This window comes from Psammomys obesus, unplaced genomic scaffold (genome assembly GCF_907164565.1).
Source record: "Psammomys obesus unplaced genomic scaffold, mPsaObe1.curated_primary_1811, whole genome shotgun sequence".
Lineage (NCBI taxonomy): Eukaryota > Metazoa > Chordata > Mammalia > Rodentia > Muridae > Psammomys > Psammomys obesus.
The window spans coordinates 38,475,840-38,498,372 of record NW_026585644.1 but is presented as its reverse complement, the minus strand read 5'-3'; the positions used below and the strand labels follow the sequence as shown (position 1 = coordinate 38,498,372).

Sequence of the window (22,533 nt, the reverse complement as noted above, 5' to 3'; positions counted from 1 at the left end):
ATTTAAGACATGACTGACCCTGTATTGTTACTATGACAAATTAAATTAGTTCTAACAGTTTTTGCATAATCTTTGTAAGATTCTGTATGTAAGATCTTCTAATTGGCAAATATATACTTTGGCTTCTTCTCTTTCTCTTTCATCTCTTTCTCTCTTTTCTTTCTATTTGTTCTTCTTGTCTAATTGCTCTGGCAACAACCCCAACTGCTATGAAATAGTGGCCGTAGACATAGCTGCTCTTAGGAAGCAGCGTCCAGTCTTTCACCACTGAGAACACTGATCACTGTGGGGTTCTTTCATGTGACTTCATGTGACTTTGTTAAACTGATGTGGTTTCCTTTTGGTCCTGGATTGTTAGAGACTTACTAGGAAAAGGCCTTGAATTTCATTTTAAAAGGCTTTTCTTTAGCAATTGAAATGACTGTGTACATTTCTGACCCTTCATTCTGTTAATGTATCATGTTGATGTGTATATGCTAAGTGATGCTCAAATTTCAGGAATAAGTCTACCTTAGTAGTGGTCTACACCCCTATAATTATGAAGCGAAATTGGCTTGACAATATTTTGTTGAGGATACTTTACATAATTGTTCAGAAGAAATTTGAGACTGCAGTTTTCTTTCCTTGTATCTATTTCTGACTTTGATATCAAGATTATACTAATCTCATAAAAACTCAGTTTGGTGGGGAGAGTTATTTAGTTGTTTGATAGAATTCAGCAGTGAGGGCACTAGGTTCCAGGCTTTCTAGTGTTAGGTGACATTTGATTGCTGATTCCACCTGCATACCACTTACAGATCTAGTCATATTTTTTTTTCTTCTTTGTGACCTGGTCTTAATAGGATTCCTTCAATTCATCCAGGTTATCTTACCTGTTGGCAAACAGTGGCTCACTGCTGTACTCTCTTCCCATCCTTTTTAACTTCTAAAATTGATAACAATGTTCCTATTTCTCTTTCTAATTTCAATGATCTTTCTTTCTTAGTCTATTAGCTAAAGCTTTGTCAATGTCACTATCATTAAAAAACAAAAAAACCCTACTGTTTCTATTCTCCATTTCACTTATCTCTTCTAATATTTATAGTTTCTCTGGTTCTGCTAGCTTTGTGCCTGTTTGTTTTTCTTTATAGTTTCTTAAGGTATAAGATAACCTACTGAGGAAGCAGAGGCAGGTAGATTTCTGTGAGCTCAGGCTAGACTGACTTTCTAAAACATGACAATGCTACAATTTTGTCCCTCTCCTCTTTGTGTACTTTTGTTTTTTGAAATAGGTCCTGTTTGTTACAGAGCCTGGGTTGGCCTCAAACTGGGATCCTTCTGCCTTAACCTCTTCAATACAGGCATTACAGCACCATTCACAGCTACTAAGTTTTGCCAGAAAGAGGGACTCTTAGTTGACAGATTTGGGTTTGGTGGGCTTTGTGCTGTTGTTTGCTTTGATCCTATACCCTACACCTATTTCTCACCTCTACCCCAGACCATGCTTGAGGAATGTACAAGTGCACGTGAATGAGGGACCACACTGATCCCTGAAGAAAGCTGAAGGCCTCACATATAATTGAGAGGGAAATCTAACATAAATGCTGGAGAATGTTGGCAAAAGAGCATTTTCATCCTCGCCCCTACCACTAGCCTTGAAGTCCTCAGCCAAATCTCATCACAATCTTGGACCGCTGCACAGAGTTCAGCCCTCTGAATCCTGGAGGTCTTTGTAGCAGGAAGGAATAGGACTACCTTGGGTCCTGTTACATAAACTTCCAGGAGGGCTTCAGGCCAGAAGTGAAGCAATTTCCTACCTCCCTGTTTGGCTAACTCTGCTCCACTTAGAGGTCTCCAAGTGAGATGCTGCAGCCTGGACCGATAACCAGAATTCTTGGCTTCCCCAAACCCCAGTTTGGAGAAGATAGAAGCTTAGCATTTTCTTTTGTGTCCCTGCTCACTAACCACAAAAACAAAAAGCTCGAAGGAGCTGGGGCCGAGCAGTGCCAGGGAGATGGCCCAGCCCATAAAGTGCTTGCTGAAAAGTGCTCGCCTCAGACTGAGAAGCCCTCAGCTTGAGTTCCACCTGTGCACCAGGAGGGGCTGTGCACCTGTAATGCTAGCGCCAGGGAACCAGAGACAGGAGGGTCCCTAGGGCCCACTGTCTACCTATTCTTGCCAAGTACACGGGACCCAGTTCAGTGAGAGGCCCTGTCTCAAAAAACAAGGTGACCAGCCACTGAAGAAGACAACTAACATGGACCTCTGGCTTCCACAGGCACATGGGCACAAGTGTACACACACCCTTGTACACACACACAAGTACTTGTATGTGTTCACACAGACACACACACACACACACAGACACAGACACACACACACACACACACACGGCTCTAGGTTAAACAGGCCATATCTCAAACCCTGGCTTTCCCTTTTTCCTGCCTGTCAGCTAAAACACATCAACTTTATTAGCTTACCTTGCTGAGCCTCAGATTCCTCAGCTGTAAAATGGAGATAGCATCTCTTTTCCAAAGCTGTAATTTATACAAAGTGGATCTGTTTCCTTTCTCTTTTCTCTCAGGTAATACTCAATCATCATTTATTCTAAGACCTTAATTTGTTTGGCAACCTGCCCTGATGCCCATCAATAGTACCTTTTCATGACTCCAAAGAAAATATCAAACAGAAATCCACACAGAGAATACCACGGGTATACAACTCTATGTGATGGTCATGTGACACTTGAGAAAAAGCAACAGTAAACTGTGATGACAAAAAAATCTGAAGGTGGTCACTTAGTTGGGGAAAGTGGTGACTCAACTGACTAGAAAGGGACCTAAGAAGCCTCTGCAGTGAAGAAAATGGGAGTTATGCTATATTATAATACATAATGGTCAAAATGCATGAAGCTAAAAAATACGCTTCATTGCAGGTAACTTATATCTCAAGAAAACTTTGTTAGAAACAATTCATATGCACATTAATCTGATGAGGAAACATACTTCCCATAAATATTTCCTCAGGCACCAAGGCATGCTTTCATGTCATTCTATCCTTCAATTCCCACTATCTACATCCACTTTCTGGGCCTCACCGTAATAGCCTGCATCTTGATGTGTCCACTCTAAATACTGTGTACTCTGTAAAGATAATCTGTGTTAATCTTAACATGGCAAGAACATGCTAAGCACTCAATATCTGCTACTTCCCCAAACAAATTAAGATGTTAATGTATAAAACTTAAATTCCTTTTCCAAATGATTGCCAACTTATCAAGAATAAGACTAAATTCAAGAAACCAGGAAAAGCCAGGCATGGTGGCATAAGCCTAAAATCCCAGCACCCCTGCAAAGGCAGGAGGATATCAGTGAGTTCAAGGCCAGCCTGGTGTACAAAGCTAGTCCAGGACAGCCAAGGCTACAGGGAAACACTGTCTCAAGCTCCCCATCCCTCAAAAAAAAAAAAAAAAAAAAAAAAAAAAACAGAAAGAAATGCAGATCACTTAGAATTTGCCCAGGAAGCTATGCTCAAGGATTAGTGCACCCAGCTGTTCACCAGAGTAGAAACCTGGAAACTAAACAAAAACTAATTATGAATGCAAAAATCAGGCTTAATGACCAGTAAGTAAAAGTATGTATGTAAACACATGTTATAAAGTACAGATGTTATAAAAACATCTCAGGTAACACCATTACAGAATGTTAGTCTGGAGTTTTACCAATCTATACATCACTCAAAACTAAGGCTGAAGAAAACAACAACAATTTATATAGGCACTACATCCATCTACTTATTCCTTTTAGAAATACTAGGAGGGGGGGGGAATCTAGTTTACATCATTGTCCATATTAAAGAAAATACAAACTTATACATTTTATATAGGAAAAAACTAAATCACTATAATGCATATTTATAAAAAAGCATAAGGGTTAGAACCACCAAAAATACACAGGAAAGAATAGATTAAAAGAATTTCAAAGCAAATAAAAATAGAATGGGGTCAATAGTGTCAAACAAAAGAATATCAGAGATTTTTCTGAAAGACAACTGCTACCAAATATATCGAGTCAAATTAAGTTTTATCCAAAATAAAAACATTCCTGGCCATCTACCTTGGTACACATTGACTAGAAGTTGAAATGCATGCTGACACTGTTATGCCATAAGGGTGGAGATGCTAGAGCCTATCGCTAGTCACCGTGACTCTGTGCCAGTGATGACAACCACTAGAAAGTAATCCTACCCATGGATCACTAACCAGTGACATTAGAATTTCTATAGAGAGCTGTTTACAGAGCTTAGCCAAGACACAAAGAGACATGCTCTTCCCTCATTATTTCTACAACTGAGTAAGAGTTCTCTAGGCTGCTAATGAGGGTAGTGTGACCTGAGCAGGTTAATGGCTACCAAGAAATGACATTCCCAGTAATATTTCTCCAGTGAGTACAAATGTGGTCACAAGCTAGCAGCTTCCATATCTGCCACCTGCAGCGCACCTGATGCTTCTCAGAGTACTTCGTATACATCTCGCAGAACTGCTTGATCTTCCAGTGTACTCAGTGGGACCGCAGGAGGGCAGGCTCAAGAATCCAAAGGCTACCCTTTACTGCCCCCCAAAACATTCAACTTTTAATGAAAACAAATTTCAAAGTTATCAAAATATTTAAGCTTCAGGTCTGGAGATGGCTCAGTGGTTAAGCGCACTGGTTGTTCTTCCAGAGGACCCAGGTTCAAATTCCTGGTACCCACATGGCAATTTACACATGGCCACTCACACATGGCAGCTCTGTAACTCCAGTTGCAGGGGATCCAATGTCCTCTTCTAGTCTCCATGAGTACTGCATGCATGTGTACAAAGACATACATGTAGGTAAAACACCCCTACGCATAAAATAAGTATTCATGCTTAATAAGCGTCTAAATTTTCATAAAAGTTCCCATAAGACAATGCACTAAGGATATACATAGGTTTAGTAAACTAAATTGGAACCAACACAATTCAGCTGTGGTTGAAAACTGATTATGAAGCCGGGTGTAGTGACAGATGCCTTTAATCCCAGCACTCAGGAGGCAGAGGTGGGTGGATCTGCACAGTGAGTTCTGGGACAGCCAGGGCTATGTAGAGAGACCCTGCCCACACTCCCTCCACCCCAAACACACACAAAGAAAAAAGAAAAAGAAATTATATGATTAGAGGAGTGAGAAGTTATAAATATTACCACTAAAACATTTTTTTTAATCCATTTAAGATCAAAGTTAAGGCTGGAGATGTGGCTCAATGTGCCAGAGCACGTGCCTGGCATGTACGAGGCCCTGGGTTCAATCATCAGCACCACAGGATAAGAGTTAAAGCATGTCAATTTGTGCCTGGATACTTATAGTTAGGTTTCTTGTTCTTTTTCTGAAACACACTTCAATATACCCTTAAATATGCTTCTCAGGTCCATTTACTGTTACTTGAAAAAGGTTCCTGAAATGGTTTGGTAATTCCAGTGACTTTGATTTGATATAAAACACACCAAATAAACAACTCACGTTTTATCTTTAGAATCAAATAATCGCTCTCAAGAGTGCTTTTTTTTTTTTTTTTTTTTTTTTTTGGATCCTAGCACTGTGACTCCTGTTTCCTCTAGCCCATACACCGAGACAAACATGGCAGTACTCCCTCCACATCAGTAACAAGTACTCCCGAGGGAAAGGGAGGCTCAGGAGCTGGCGATGGGCTAGAAAGGGGAATTCAAACATTTCCACTCCCATTCAGCCACTATACTTGTTGGGACAGGAATCATCCAGACAGAACCTGTTTCCTTCTCAACCACTGTTCCACCACTTTCTTGCCTTTTTCTGAAATACCTGTCAGTTTTAGCATAACTGATAGACCAGAGTCAATGAAAATCTGCATTATCATGGTGACTTCTTAACTCTTTATGATATAAAAGAAATGCCTTTTCAAAACAACTTTCAAATGGCTATTTTATCTAAACCATCAGTTCCTTCAAAATAAGAAAAGTGACAGGGAGTGGAGACACACACATTCCAGAGTTACATATAGACTACGACAGCACAAATTTATTCCACACAGCTGTGAGAATTATTAAATGAGCTAATACATGCAAAGTACCAGAATAGTACCCAACACACAGTAAGTTTTCAGTAACTGTGAGTTGTTACTTTACCATGTCCCATTTGGCCTGCCCTATGTTCCTTACAAAGCAGGGAAGAATGAGTAGCAGGGACAAAAAAAGTCCCTGCCTTCTGTGCTTACATACCCATGACCACACAAATCCAGCTGCTAAACTCTTCCAGGAGAAGGCACTGCAATGGGCCACCTAGATTCCCTTTATAAAACTAACCTCTGCTGATGTCAAACATGAAAGAAAGATCACTTTTTTTTTTTTTCCCCCTGGATTTCTCAAAGCCAACCCAGAGAGCCAATGATACAGAATGGGACTAGATGACTAGTTTGAGGGACAGGTTTAGACGGGCAGTCCCACTCACACCAGAAAGAAAGTGGATTAGTGACAAATTAGGGGCAAATGACAGCAGAAAAATGGTATCAGACTGACTTAACTCAGCTACTTAGGGCCATTAATGGGGAGCTGTCTTGGCCAAGCAGCCAATGTGACTGACAAGCAGAATGCCACTGGAGACGTCCATGTTAATCTCTAACAGAAAGGAGGGGAACCTCTCACTTCCTTAAGCACTGGCATGGGAGTCCATCCAGCCGGGCCCAAGAGGGCTCCACTGCGATCCTCTACTAATGCTGCCCTCTACTTACTACCCTGTGAAGTTTATCTCAGTTTTCTAGGGCTCGGAAGCTAGCTCAGCAACCCCGCACCCGTATAAACAGCCAGACACAACACACCCTGTACATCTAGTGCTCCAGAGGCAGAAGGGAGGATCCCAACGCCTTCTCAGCCAGTCAATCCAGCCAAGTCAGTAGAGAAATAAACTGTCCTCACACACATACAAACCCAGCAAGGTCCCTTTTTGCCCTGATTGTATTTGTTACTTTTGTGGTCACTACGACCAAATACCTGACAGAAGCCACGTAGGGACGAAAGGTTTATTTTGGTTCACAGTTGTGAAGGACCGCAGTTCACCAAAGGCACGGCATTCATAGAGGGAAGAATGGAGGGCAGAGACACCTCAGAAGGCACTCACCAGAAGATAGAACAGAGTGGAGCCAGAAGTTGATGCAACCTTCTAAGACCCATCCTTCATAACCTCTTTTGACCAGCCTGTCTCCACCTCCTCAAACCACCACGGCCTTCAAAGTAGTACTGCAAGCTGTAGACAAAGTGCTCAAAACACACACCTCTAAAGACATCTCCTACTCAAACGTTAACACTTACAGTAATGGACAAGCACACTGGAGTGCAGGGAGCGCAGACATGTAAGTGAGCAGTGCTGCGTCTCCTGTACCTCTCTGTAGACATGCAAGAAAATTAATCTCAAGTGTAAAATGGAAAAGATGTTAATACAAATGACATACACCTTCCCTAAGATTCTAAAAACAAGTTTCTGACATCTTTCTTAGTCAAGAAAGACCTTAAAAACCAGTTGAAATATACAATATGTAAGTACAGAGAGTGGGCTCAAATAGGCTGAGGCTGTCCCGAGCATCATCAGCACCTGAACTGTTGAATCAGAGAATTTCAGCCATGTTAATGGGACACACAGATTTGTGGTAGCTCTGCTCTCTCCAGGATAAAAAACTTCGCTACACCACCAATTGTGATTTCGCTGATTGATGGATGGATGGATAGGTTGATATAGGGCATCAAACCCAAGGCTTCCTCTACATCATGCTAGGCAAGTGCTCTAGCATGTAGCATCAATAAGAATGTAGCATCAATAAGAATGTAGCATCAATAAGCTACATTCTCAGTCTAGCCTTGAATTTAAAGCAATCTGTATACTCTAAAATGCAATCCCCTTTCTACAATATTTACCATATCTACAATATTTACAATAAAAGATGGTAGGAGAAGAGGAAGAAAAGGAGAACCAACAGAAAGTTAGTATCTCTTCTCCATGTGGGTAGTTTTATTTGAACACATTTTCCAGTAAACCTAAGACTTAAAGTTAACTTGGCTAGTTAATAGCTGTGCTTTTAAGACATGTATATGAGCCAAACACAGGACCGCAATAAGTTGTATTTAGAACAGGGCTATTTATGCTATGAGTTCTGCAAGGTATTATCATATATTTTTGTTACTTCTGTGTTTGCTTTGTATCATCTTTATAATCTTAAATCAATCATTTAAAATAAAATATGCTCCTTTACAAGAGCTAAAGAATTAAGAGCTGTTTCAAGCCCTCTCACTTCAGAACCCCTAAACTCCTGAGTACTTCTGTGGACACTGTTTCTATTATAATCCAACCCAAAAGATCTTGTTCATTTAATCCCATTGGGCAACAAACACAGCAGATGCACATCTCCAACCCTCTCTTCAAGAAGGACTTCATCTTGCCAAAATGACTATCTCTTAAGTGTTGTAAACAAAATACTGCCGATTATCAAGCCTCAGAACGAATGTGGCACGTGCTGCATGAACACGTACAGAATTTACTCCTACTACCACAAGCCACAGAAGGCACAGAGTTACCCAAAGTGGTAAGTAATGCAAAGAACTTTCTCGTTTGTCTCTGCACACTGGCAGTACACGTGTAAACCATAAGTCAGATTTGCATAACTGAGCTGCAGCAATACTGTTTGATGGCACCAATACACTTAACAAAAAATTGCCAGGACCTATAAGTAACTGGAAATGGCTGACTAAAGAACAAAAATGCTGTTTACGTATGTTACATGTGCCTAACATTAAAGAAAAACAAGCTTGTATCACAGAATAGAGGACCAGTATAAACCCAACCTGAGATAATGAAATGGGACTCTCCTACCTGAACATCTTTGTATTTGTCCCGTAAGTCCAGGAGCCGGTGGTAAGCTTTAATGGCTTCCGAAAACTCCCCAACATCAGTGCTGGTGAGGATGTAGTTTTCCCAGATTTGCCAGTGTTCGTAGTTACACTTGAGAGCTTCTTGTAACGTTCTGAAAGCTTTGACTCTGTGGAAGGTCAAAATTCAAAGAAAGAAACAACAGTCTTTTCAATTAGGAAAAACACGGCCATGTACATATGAACATGAATGTGAATGGCCACTCTTCCATCTTGCTTTAATACATCACTTGGGCATCAGATGCCCAAATAATCCAAAACCATCAAGCTTCCCTGTATATTTCAATAATGATCTGAGGGACACATAGCACTCTATGGAAATACATCTTCCTTAATGTATTTGCAGCTAACAAGGACGTTATAATAAGCATCACTCTCAGTATGGCCCCAAGAAAAGGCCGGTTTAAGTTCTACCCTCTAACCTAGATCTACCAAGTATGGCTGCAATGCTGCAAGACGAACAGTGGGAAGAACGGCAGTGGGAGGGCAGGAGGGAAGTCAAAACACTGCTTACACTCTAAATAAACCCACAACACAACATTCTACAGCCTGGGCGAGAGGGGTCTACACAAGGATGGGACAGTCAACAAAATTATTCAAAGGGTATAAGCTACTAAAATGAAGGTGAGTTTTGTTGTTGTTATTTTATGTGTATAGGTAGTTCTGCATGCCTGTATGTCTCTGCACTATCAATGTTCCTGGTGTCCGTGGAAGCAAAAAGAAGGGATCAGATGCCCTGGAACTTGAGCTACAGATGGCTGTGAGCAGCCTTGTGAGCACAAGGCACTGAACCCGGGGCCTCTGCCAGAGCAGCCAGGGCACTCCTAACCATGAGCCATCACTCCAGACCCTAAGTTACTGTTAAGTAATCTATCAAAACTAGGAAACCACAGCCGGGCACATTGGCACACACCCATAATCCCAGCAGTCAGGGAAGCAGACGCAGGTGGCTCTCTGTAAGTTTGATGCCAGCCTGGTCTACAAAGTGAGTTCCAGGACAGCCAGGGCTACACGGAGAAACCCTATCTCGAACCCCAGCCCCCTCAAAAAAAGAAGTGAACAAGAGGTGTTAAGAAGGCAGAGGGGTGTGCATACAGAAGAACACACATGACAAAAAAGCATAAAGAATGGTCCTTGAACAAAGAGGGAAGAGGGGAGCGAAGGGAGAAACAACAAAAACAAATGTCTGAAATGTACATAATGAGACCATTTTATTCTTGTATGCTACTAATTTTTTTAAGACGTAAGCTAAAAAAAAAAAAAAGATGTAAGCTATTAAGCCTTTGAGAGTATCTGTTTTGAAACATGACAGAGACAAGGCAATGACTTACACTATAAAACAAAACTAGGTGGAAACAAACCAAGACCAAGGAAATGTGAATTAAAAACAACTAGAAATTTCAGAGTTGAAATAAAAGCTAAAATTAACAAAATTCAATGTGTGTCTAATCCCAGATTATATATAATTCAAGAGAAAATTGGTGAACTGGAAAAGAATAGTGAAGAGCTTGCCAAACTTTAAATTAAAAAAAATAAATGAAGTGTGAGGAAACAGAAGAATAAGACTTAGGTATAAATCTGATAAAAATTCCAGAGTAAAACCAAGCACAAATCCAAATTCTTTGGTTAAAAAAGTATACTGCATATGCTAAGCAACATAGACATATAAAGTAAAATTACAGAACATGAAGATATCCTAATGTTTACAAACGAATAACAACTGGGAAACAGTGGGTAGTTCATCAGCAACAAGATGACAGAAAGCAATATGTAATATTCTAACATGCTGAGTGAAATTAACACTTAGCCTAAAGTTTTATAACTAGCTAAACTTGACATGCAAAAGGAAATGCAAAATCAAACATATTTACGTGTACAAAGACTAAGTGGCTATGGACTGATCCTAACTTCAAGAACTTTCTTGCAAAAATAAATGGAATTTCAAAAAGAAAAACAGAAATAGTTTTCTAACAATCAAAATCAAACAAATTGTTTCTATGCACAGCCCCCATCCCTTACCATGGCCTCCCATTTAATAGCAAGTTGGGTTGAGACTTCTCATTTCTTCCATTTACAAAGGAGTGGGCATCTAGTCAGCTTCTTGGAGAGCAACTCAACAAGCAATAATCAATGCCAAAAGGACATCTCTCTTCCCCCAATCACAGGGTCCTGAGCCCAGCACTTTAAATGAAGGGTGGAGTGGGGAGCTGGCTTGTCTGTAAGGCACTTATCTTGAAAGCACAGGAATCTGAGTTTCATCCCCAAACTCACATAAAAATCACAGGTATGTGATGTCCACTTGTAATCTCAGCTGGGGGTAGGAGGCCCTTAGTCCAGAGGATCCCAGGGACTCACTGGCCAGCCAGATTAGCCTAATTTGTGAGCTCTGTACCAATGAGAGATCTTGTTTCAAAGGAGGTAGATGGTTGTTTCTGAAGATGACACCCAGAGTTGTCATCCGCCCTCTACATGAACACACGTAAACATGGAAATGAATCATTTGGGCTTCTTTCTTAGTAAGTACAGCTTTTTTCTAAGAAGCTGCATCTTGGGAGTCACTGCTTATCCAGCACACATGGTGGAGAAGCCAAACTATGAAAGTTAAACACAACATGGGAAATGTTTCCAAGGGCCCTGATACCTAGGGAAATTAGATAGAAAAGTGAAAAGGGCACTGTAGTGGTCACAACAGAACAGATAAATATTGGAGCATAAATATTGTTTTGAGGAAAGCAATAATTATTTTCATGAATCAAGTATTAGTTGTGTCTAGAGTAACAAATGAAAGAGGAAATTTTGGGCAAGAACAAGGGGATGATGAACCTTGGATTTTGCACATCTACTTTTATACAAAATCTATTCACAGGACAGCAGAACAATAAGAAAGTACTAAGAAGTCAAACAATATTTGAGAATTATCTACAAAGAATGATAAAAGACATGGTGAGTATTAAGAGCCTCATGGCTTGGGCTGGAGAGGTGACTCAGCAGTTAAGAACACTTGCTGCTCTTGAGGAGGACCTGGGTTCTGTCCCTACATTCACGTGGCAGCTCACAGCCATCTTTAACTCCAGTTCCAGGGGTTCCAATGCCCTCCTTCTGGCCTTTGTGGGCACCAAGCATGCACATACATACATATAAGCAAAGACTCATATATACACAGAGTAAAAATAAATGAATCTCAGAGAGAGAGCGCGTCTCATTATATACAAAATTATTTAGGCTTTCAGAAAAAACTGACAAGATCCCAGCACAACCAAGACACCTGCTGCCCTAGAGCAACAGGTGTCCAGTAAGCATTATAACCAAGAGCACAGTGTTATTCTAAAGAGAACAAACCCTATTTATATGGACTGTCATCCAAGAGCAGAGGAAGCATTTCATGATCTTAATGTATGATCTTAATTGTAAAATAGTTTTAATACCTTCAGAAACATCTTGTGATTTCACAACAGATATCAAGTCTGAAATAAGGCTAAGTAAAATTGGAAACTCTTCCTTTCATTACTGCATTAAAGCTCTGGCAGTAACAACTCTTTTCTGTATCCTTCACTTTTCATAGCCAGTCAGTAGCCCATTGGGCTGTTGTGTTTGGCAGCTGCCCTTTTTATTTCCACTCTAGTCATCTCATGTCTGGATTGTTTCTTATCTGATTTCCCAGCCTCCAGTTCTCTCTATTCTGCCTCCTGGTACATCTTCCCCAAAGTTCCTCTCTTCGTTGATTTCCCCTCCAAAATCTCAGGCTATTCCCAACAATATGGTCTCAACGTATCAGTCAGGTGATTACAAGACACAGTGAGTTGACCTTGACCTACTTTTCTATCCTCCCTTTTCATGAGAAAACTCACAGTACTCTACACCTGGACTATTTTAATCCACATCCAAAGTAACCCACTCATTTATGCCACTCTACATTTGGCCACAAGGCATCCTCTGTCCTTTCCACACATTCTTCAAATCAACCTTCAGTACGAGACAAGCATCTCTGAAGCTCTCTTCTGAGAGACAGCACCTACTTTGTCACAGCTCCCCTGCATTCTCGTTTGCTGTCCACCACATATAGCTTGCATCATTAATCAATTTTTACAATAATACTGCAGATTTTTTTATTTCTTAAATCCGCATCTCCAGAAGAATTGGGTCATATGTATGACCCATATTTACATATTTACATAAAACTGTTTAAGACATGCAATTAATGAGAAAACTACCAGTTGACTTGACCAGCTAAAGGCCTTTTTATTTTTACCATGTAGTAAAATTTAGGGTGAAAAACTCTGGCAGCAAATAACAATTTCAGGAGATATTTATTTCATTATTTGCAATGTATACTTCATTATACATTAAATGTTTTCAAGATATAACTACACAATTAGAATTCAAAGGTTCATTAAATTATTCTAACTTATGTACAAGGACAGAAAAGAAAACCAGACACAGATTTTAAACATTCAGTTAAAAAAAAAATCTAGCTAATTTTAGGGGAAAACCAAGATCTCCACATTTATCACATGTACTTACTTTTGTTTTAATCGAATATAGGAAGTAGATAAATTGTTCCAAGCCTCGGCATTCTGAAATAATACATAATTCAGTTAGAGAATGTTCTTAGGTAAGATACTTGCTAAAACCAAATATAATCCATTTTCCTAGTCTGGTATCTATCCTTAAAAACACACACACACAATTTTCAATAATGTATTTGAAAGGGGGAAAAAAAGCATAAAACTAAATTAGGCTTTATTTTTATGCCTTACAAAATTTTTTTTAAAAATCTAAACCAATGACATAGCTATCACAGCACTGATTTAGAGTTTAGTTAAATTTTTATTTTCAAATTTTGACATATAAAATAGTTGGAAATTTTACAATATAATTTAATGAATATGTCTATATTATATATTCAAGTCAAATCAAGACTTATATAAATATTGATTCTAATAAGAATGTTATTATTAATTTTACCTTGTTCTATTTTTTAAATAAAGTATAGTTAACTGCCACACATAGGATTTTAAATGTACTGACTGCACTCTCCAGATGTGGCAAAGCTAGTACCGGGCTAGCCTTCTCACCATAAAAATCTCCAAAGTGGACAAAATAAGCAACTGTTTGGGGAAGTCGGACAGCAACAGCCCAGGAGTGACCCCAGAGAGGAGAAAGTGTCTCAGCAGTCAGTACAGCCTCTGGCTATGGCACACTAAGGATCCCACACAGACAGGCAGACACCTAACAGCAAGCAAATCCACTGAGATGAAAGAATGGGAGCAGACTGTAGGGCTGAGAAGGCAGCTGGAATATGCAGCAAAATGCCATGGAAAAGAGGTACAAGAGCACATTCCGGAGAGTTCCAGAAGCATCCTGAGTCCTAGGCTAGGCAATAAACTTTACTACATGGCAAGACTTTCTGAGGCCTGAAAAAAAATCTGTCTAAATGCTCTGTGCTGAATGAAGACTCTGGAGGTCACACAGTACCAGGAGTTTCAAGATCTGACCAAGCAGAGCAGAGCTATCCCTGCCTAACCAAGACATTCACTCAGTCCAAGAAAGTCCTCCTAACGGAAGGACTGCTACAACCTGGAAAACAAGAATCTCAGATCTGTCCTAGTACAATAACTGAATGTCAAAATAAAACTCAGTCTTCCTGAGGGAAAATGACTAAATGCAGACGTAACAACCTGACACAATGTGTAGGCACAACAAAAAAAAAAAGGCCAGAGTCAGGCTGGGATGAATCCCAGCACTCAGGAGGCAGAGGCTGGAGGACAGTGTCAGGTCAGCCTGAGCTACACCAAGAGTTCAAGGCCATTATGAGCTATGTAGAAAGATACTGTCTCAACAAAAAGACAGAAATAAAGGTGATAGACAGATAGCCAGGACGAGGGGTGGAGAGAGAGAGGAAGGGAGGGCCAAATAAATTGGTAAAGATGCAAAGAAGGGGAAAAGTTCACCCATAACCAAAGGAAAGATTAATAAAAATAAAAATAGAACAAAAATGCAAGAGCTGATGGCATACACATAAAAGGACTTGATAATGGCTGTTAATGTACACTCAAAGCCTTGGAAAACATGAACACAATGAGAGGGTGGTTGGGGACCTGAGTACATGACAGCGCTGACGGGACAGAAGGAAGATGCTTCAACTGCGAAGTCTTCATCTGCAATTAGCTCAGGGGTACTCTGCGTGGCCTGTGGGAAGTGACAGCGGGAGGGCCATCTCTCACCCTGAAGGCAGAGCAAGCAATGGGAAGTATGAGGCTGGAAACAGCGCCAGACACCGTAAGTAGTATAAAATACTGACAATTAGAGTGCCAGAGAGAAAGGCAGGCTGGGGCCACTCAGTCACAGTGCATATAGCATGTGTGAGGCCCCACGTTCAATCACCATCACCACAAAGCCAGAAGGATAAGCAGTACAGGATTTGAAGAAACAATGACCAAAGATTCTCAAATTTGATGAAACTCACTTAAGTTCATAAACCCCCCAAATTTAAAAGCCCCCAAGAAAGACATATAAAGAAATATAATAATACCAATACTGCTTTTTTAAAAAAAAAAAAAAAAAAAAAGGTTAAAAGAGCAATCATTGGGGCAGATATAATAAGGAGATATTATACATCAAAGGGAAAATGTGTCCAAAGGACACAAAGTTAACATACAAAATCCAGTTATTTCTCTTAAGTTCTGCTAACATATATTTAAACCCAGCAGTTCTTATACCAGAATCAAGCAATGTCAACTTGGGTTTTTATGAACTATGTCCACACAGAGACTTGTACGGAACGTCCACAGCAGGGCTATTCAGACTGTGCAGTAAAAATTGCAGGCACCTTCAACAGGATGGGGCATGCATGCATTTTGGATGCCACAAAGCATTGAAAAAAACTAAATGCTGCTACTACAACTAGCAGCACACAAAATCTGAAATATATCCCAAGTCAAAGAAATCTGAACAAATACACTCCTACTGTACAATTTAATTAATACAAAGATATGGAATAACGTACAGAGAAAACCTTGACAGTACAGCTATTAAGGGACACAGGAGAAATTCATGGTGACAAGAGGGAGGACATGAGGGAGCTCCTAGGGATACTGGAGTTTTCAACATCTTATTTTTAAAAACTGTCCAAACCGTTCATTTGATACTGGGTGCAGGCTTAAGTTATACTGCACTTAAAGGACAAAAAAGAAAATGGAGTGACAGTCGGTCACTATTTCAAATACACAATTTTCTCTGCATTTGAGGTGAAAGAGGGGACTTGGAAAATCTGCAGTCCATCGAGCATGGTCTTCTTTATTTTTATTAGACCCCAAAAAACAGTTACGTTAGCAATTTAGACATTTACAAAAGCTAAGTGCAGGGGCTGCAAAGATGAATTGCTGAGTAACATGCCATTGCATGTGCACAAGGACCTGAGTTCAGAAGCCCACAGGAAGAGCCTAGTGTGGTGATATGTGTCTGTGCCCCTGCCCTGGAGGCAGCAATTCATGCTCCAGGACACTGAGATACCCTGTCTCAAAAAAAAAAAAAAAAAGCATGTAAAATGATTGAGGGAAACAAATGATGCCAGTTTATGGCTTCCACATACTCACACACAGGTACATAAACACTCACACATGTAAACACACAGAGTGAGAAAGAGATCAAACCAACTATAAGGGGTTACACGCACACTGAAAAGACTAAGCGTGACGATTTAGAAAGCTGGAGAACGGAGTCCATTGTGGATGGTAGCAAACATCTGAAACAGTCTGCATCACAAACATTAATTTTCCTAAGAGTCCCATGGAAGATGTTTTGTGGAATACTGACAGTAATGGTCTAAGGAATGAAATAAGGGTTATGGTCAGATGCAGGCCTGGACTTGATTCCTAAAGCAGTAAGATTGTGGCTAATCCCATTCTTCTGTCATAGAGCATGTGCATCACATGTTTGTGGGATGGCAGAGGGGAAAGAAGGGTGAAAAGAAGAGAAGGAAGAAGCAGCAAGGGCCTCGTAAGATGCTTCAGCAGGTCAGAGGCCCACTGCCAAGCCTAACAACTGGAGTTTAATCACTGGTACCCACAAGGTAGAAAAAGATAATCAGTTCCACAGGCTGTCCTCTGACCTCCACATGCATGCCTTGTCACCCACATTCTCCCCCAACACACAAAAAGGGAGAGAGGGCATTTGGTTGATAGTCTTTAAGAAGGGAGGTTTTAGGTTTTCCACACTCATGGTGGTAAAATAGTGCTGTGCAGATTAAATGAAACCCTTATCAATACCTCTACAAATGCTGATGTTAAAATTCAACATGAAAGCAGGGCTGTGGGGGCACATGCCTTTAATCCCAGCACTCGGGAGGCAGAGACAGGCAGATCGCTGTGAGTTCGAGGCCAGCTTGGTCTACAGAGTGAAACTCTGTCTCAAAACAAAACAAAACAAAACAAAATAAAAATCAACCTGAAAAACTGAGGAAAAAAAAACAGCTAAAACAATTGTGAAGAAGCAGCATTTGAGTGTTCACACTCATCATCTTGTTTTATTTTGTTTTTTCAAAACAGTTTCTCTGTGTAGCCCTGGATGTCAGAATCCAATTTGTAGACCAGGCTGGCCTCAAACTCAGAGATCCACCTGCCTCTGCCTCCTGAGTGCTGGGATTAAAGGTATGCACCATCACTGCCTGGCCATACTCATTCTTAAACCCCACCTCAAAGATTCTGTGACTAGTGCTAGCACACATAGAGACAATAGCTGATGGAATCTAACTGAGGCCTACATGTAGAAGAATAAAACTGGAACCCTTCCTTATGCCATACACAAAACTTAAGATAATCTAGACCTAAAACTACATAAACTCTTAGAAGAAAAGGTAGGCATAGCGCTGGGAATATAACTCAATAGTAGAGCAGTTGCCTAGCCCACATAAAACCCTGAGTTCAATCTTTGATAATGAAAGAAAAAAGTGGGGGGTTTCATTCATCAGATCATAGTTTTGGCAATGGATTAGAAACAAAGGAAAAAGCACAGATGAGTTAGATGTCATCACTGGGCAGGGCAGTACAGTAATCCCAGCATTCAGTACGACCTCAAGGCCAGGCAGCCTGAGCTGCACAGTGAGATCAGGGTCAGCACAGACAATAACAAGACTTGGTCTACAAAAATCCCAACCAAACAAATACAAAAAAATTCAGGCTTTGGGCCAGCAAGATGGCTCAGTAGGTAAAGGCAGTTGCTACACAAACCTGAGGTCCTGAGCTGGATCCCCAGAACTCATGGAAGGAGAGAACCAGCTCTACAGAGCTGTCCTCTGATCTTCACACATGCACCATACACACACACACACACACACACACACACACACACACACACACACACACACACAAATAAAGAAATAAATAAATAAATAATAAAACTAAGGGCCAGAGAGATGTCTCAGCAGGTAAAGGCATCTGATGCCAAGCCTGACAACCCTGGATCCATATGGTAGAAGCAGAGAATGGACTTCAACAAACTGTCATTTGACCTCTGCACAGGTGTTGTGGCACTCATAAAACCCCCCCCCACATCTCTCTCTCTCTCACACACACACACACACATGTGCATGTGTACTCGAGCTCACTAAATTAGTCTTAAAAGTAAAACAGCTGAGGGTCTGGGAAGGTGGCTCAGCAGGTCAGAGCACTTGTTGCTCATAGGTTCAATCTCCAACACCCACATGGCAGCTCACTACTGTGATGCCAGTTCCAAGGCACCTGACGCCCTCTTCTGGCCTCCATGGGCACTAGGCAGGCATGTGATGCACAGACAGATGTGCAGGCAAAACATCCACACACAGAACAAACTTAAAAATGTTTGTGCTTTAAAGGGCGCTATTAAAAAAGTGAAAAGGGGCTGGAGGGACAGCTCAGCAGTCATGAAACTTATCACCCTTGCAGAGGACTCAGGTTTGACTCCCAGCACCCACACAGTGCCTCGCAGCCATCTGTAACTCCAGTGCAGGGGAGCTCTGATGCCCCCCCTGACCTCTTCTGCTGCAAGCACCAGGCATTCACATGGCACACCTACATACATGCAGGTGAAGCATTTGTATATGTAAAATAAATCTTTTCAAAAAGTAAAAACACAAAGAATCGGAGGGCATTATCCACAATTCATAAGGGCCTTATAGTTGGAAAACATAAGGAATCCTTACAACTGAACAATCAAAAACAAATTTTTAAATGGGCAAAGGGTATGAATAAACATTCCCCCAAGGAAGATACTAAATCTAGGCAAATGCAAAGATATCCAACATAATTAGCCATCAAAGAAACACAGGTTGAAGCCATGAGATACACCCACCAGAACAGCTATTAAAAAAGAGAAAGTAGCAAGTGCTGGCAAGGATGTTGAGAAACTGGAATCCTTACTCATTGCTGGCAAGAATATTAAAAAGTCCTCTGTAAGCCTGTCAGTTCTTCTAAGGTTTAGCCACATGATCCAGCAGCTCTCCCATTACTATATACTCAAGAGAAATGGAAACACAAGTCCACTCGAAACTGGCAAATAAATGGTAATAACAGAAGCACTGAGAAGTGTACCAACACAGAGAGGATCCAAATGCCACCCGCTGATGAGTGGGTACACGTGACCTGCCCAAACTCTGGAACACTAGCTGTCAATAAAAAGTTAATGGGCACAGATGCAAGACGGGCGGCTGTAAAACACTAACGTAAGAGAAGAAACAAGCCTCTAAGTCCACTTCTATGAAATGCCCAGAGCTGGAACCCTATAAAGACAGTGCTGTCCAGTGCTGGGGAGGGAAGGTTAGGAGGGAGGGAAAGGGAGTGACTGTGACGGGAGCCAGGCTTCTTTTTAGGGTTATAAAAGTGCTCTAAGAATATACCAACGTTGTAACTCTGAATTAAAGCACTCAAGTATCACTCTAACTAGATACACTGTTTGTGAACTATCATTTCTACAATGCTGTTAAACAGAAAGTGACTCCACACTAAAACAATTACCTTCTAGTAGTGCAATGAACACAGGCAGCAAGTTATAAATGATAAAAGATACAGCACACTTTATTGTACTAGTCAGTCATATCTAGTTTTAGCTCAAAATATGTTTACCAAAATTATTTACTAAACAAAGCCATAACTATTATTATGATTCCCTCAAAAAAGTACTTTGACTTATAAAGCACACACCTTGAGTGTGACTTCCCATCAAATGTGCACTTCCACCAACAAAGCAACTGCTATTCTAAGCTGTATAGCACAATTCAGCTAACTTAAACGAATACAAAGGAGTTGAAGTAAAGAAAAGGGTCAAACAAACTTACATCAGGCTCTAGGGTTACACAACGCTGAAATGCCTTCGCTGAGCCCCCATAGTCTTCCAAGGCCAAGTAGGCGCAGCCTAGAGAAAACCAAACCCCAAGCTGCAAAGATCAAAAGTCAAAATTATTCAAACACATACACACACTTAAAGCTACAGTCTGAACGCATTTAAGATACTATGGAGGAATATACTTCTGTGCAAGATTCAGAACTATGTAATATTTGCCTTGTATTGAGTTTAACTGTAGGAAATTTAGTGGAGATAAAATTTACCATGAAAATGTCAAACCTATTATAACAATGAAAGCACTGTAATATTAATACTATTTATACACTTGGTGTTAGTTAAAGGCAATGGATAGCTTTGTTTATAATCCTTTATATTTGAGTCTGGTATTCTAAACCTGGACTTAATGATGTAAATAAAAACCTTTACAAAGTTATCAGCAGATTCGAAACTGAGCAGTGTACCACAAACACAAGGACAGAGTTCTGCTTTCACCATCAATTCCCACAGATAATCTCCACTATTTAACCAAGAACAACCTCCTAGCATGTATCTGTATAGGCATGTCTGCAAAAAACTTGGATAGGGTCAGAATCTGGCTTAGATTTGGAAAACAGGTAACTACAAAAGAACTCTTTATATCACCTGGTTTCCTAAAAATTCAGTAGACCCTGTCAAAGGAGCTATAGCTGGTAAAAATTCAATGGCATTAGTTAGAAATGCACCTATTATGAGTTAAGTTTGTTTTTCTTGCAGTCACAAAGCCTAAGGTGAATGGAAGCTTACTTTCTTACAGACTGAGCAGCACAAAGGCAGGGAGAGAGCAGTGGAAAAGGAAATGACAGACTCTGAATCTGTGCCACTCGCCCCCAACCAGCAGAGGAGGAGCTACCTCCAGTCCCTCCTCCCTAACCTGCCTGCTGTTAATTATTAGTATTTATTATTGATTTATCTTTTAGTTAAACAGAGGTTATTCCTAAACCAGCTGTATACCCAAATCACCAGAGACTAGGATTTATTTAATTAACCTAGAGCACAATGCTTGGGTAATAGTTACTCAATCCTAAACCTCCAAGACCACACAACTTCCCCCATTCAGATTTCCCACATTATACCTGCCTTTTAGTCACATCTTAGGTCCGGTTCATCTCTCCTTGTGGTTCTCCTGCCCATCTCTGCTCTCCTACTCCTCCCCTCCGGACCAGGATATCCCAACCTATTCTCTCCATTGCTCAGCATTTGGCTGGTTGTTTTATTGACAACACAGAGAGCAAATGGTGGCATGTTTACACAAACTTGAGACAGGTGATGCTTAGAATAAGCATCACAATGCAATGTCTGGATTGAAACCAGAGAGTGGGGGAGAGAAACCAGCATTTGAATGAACAAGGGTAAATTGTATACATTCCACAAGAACATTATACTAACACCTGCCCCACAAAAACCTGTTCCACACAGAGGGCATAGAGACCTGAAAGTTCTCTATGAAGATAAGGATTTTTAGCTGATACTTAAGGCTTCCAAAGCAAATGTCCTCAGGCAACTTAATACTTCTCTGACTTCACAGGAGTCTATAAATGACCACCAAGGGCTTCCTTCATGCAGAACAGATTTGGTAGAAGCTGGGTGAAGGCTGCAGAGGGTGGTGTGCACCGGGTGGGAGGAAGAGCAAAGAGTCTTGCTGGGCACAAGTTCTCTGCCCTGAACACAAAGGCAGTCCCACTTGGTTTTCACCTGGCTACTTACAGAATGAATGAAAAGAACCATGCAAGACACCAAAACACTTTCCCCAAATGTGGCACAGTCTAAAAGGACCCAAGTCCAGACCTAACTTATGTGACAATACATAAAAGCAGTCCCTGCCTCCCAAACAAGTTCAGCTTTGAAACCTTCATGCTGCATTTCATCGTTCTAGGGTACACTCTTGTTCTTAACATCTCTGAAACAAACACATTTGGGTTTTGTTTGTTTTCTTGGCTTTGGTTCTGGTATATTACAAATGCCCCATTCTGCACCCAAACTTGTCTTAAACTCATGGATCCTCCCGCCCCAACCTCTCAAGTGCCAGAGTCACAGACATACTTTAATATAACCCGCTTCCTTGACAGTTTTACCAGCAGTTATTTTTTTTTTTTTATACAAAGTGATATTTATAATGCAGGGGTCCTTTCCAAGATGGCAGGTTAGGGCAATGAATTCTAAGTCACTTGGAATGAGGGCTACCTCATCCTGTCTGCGCCTCAACAGCAAACACAAACACACACACACATACACA

General features: G+C 40.7%; 1 protein-coding gene across 2 annotated transcripts in view; it reads right to left on the bottom strand.

The window, feature by feature from the left end:
- The window catches only part of Ttc27 (tetratricopeptide repeat domain 27), a 123,808-nt gene that overhangs the window by 13,482 nt on the left and 87,793 nt on the right, over window positions 1-22,533 (bottom strand). For both annotated transcript variants that reach the window (XM_055618255.1, XM_055618264.1), the window contains 3 exons: window positions 20,254-20,352; window positions 13,467-13,519; window positions 8,890-9,055 (listed from right to left, as the gene is read on the bottom strand). In XM_055618255.1, the coding sequence (XP_055474230.1) occupies window positions 8,890-9,055; window positions 13,467-13,519; window positions 20,254-20,352 (318 nt within the window). The remainder of the gene's footprint in view (window positions 1-8,889; window positions 9,056-13,466; window positions 13,520-20,253; window positions 20,353-22,533) is intronic.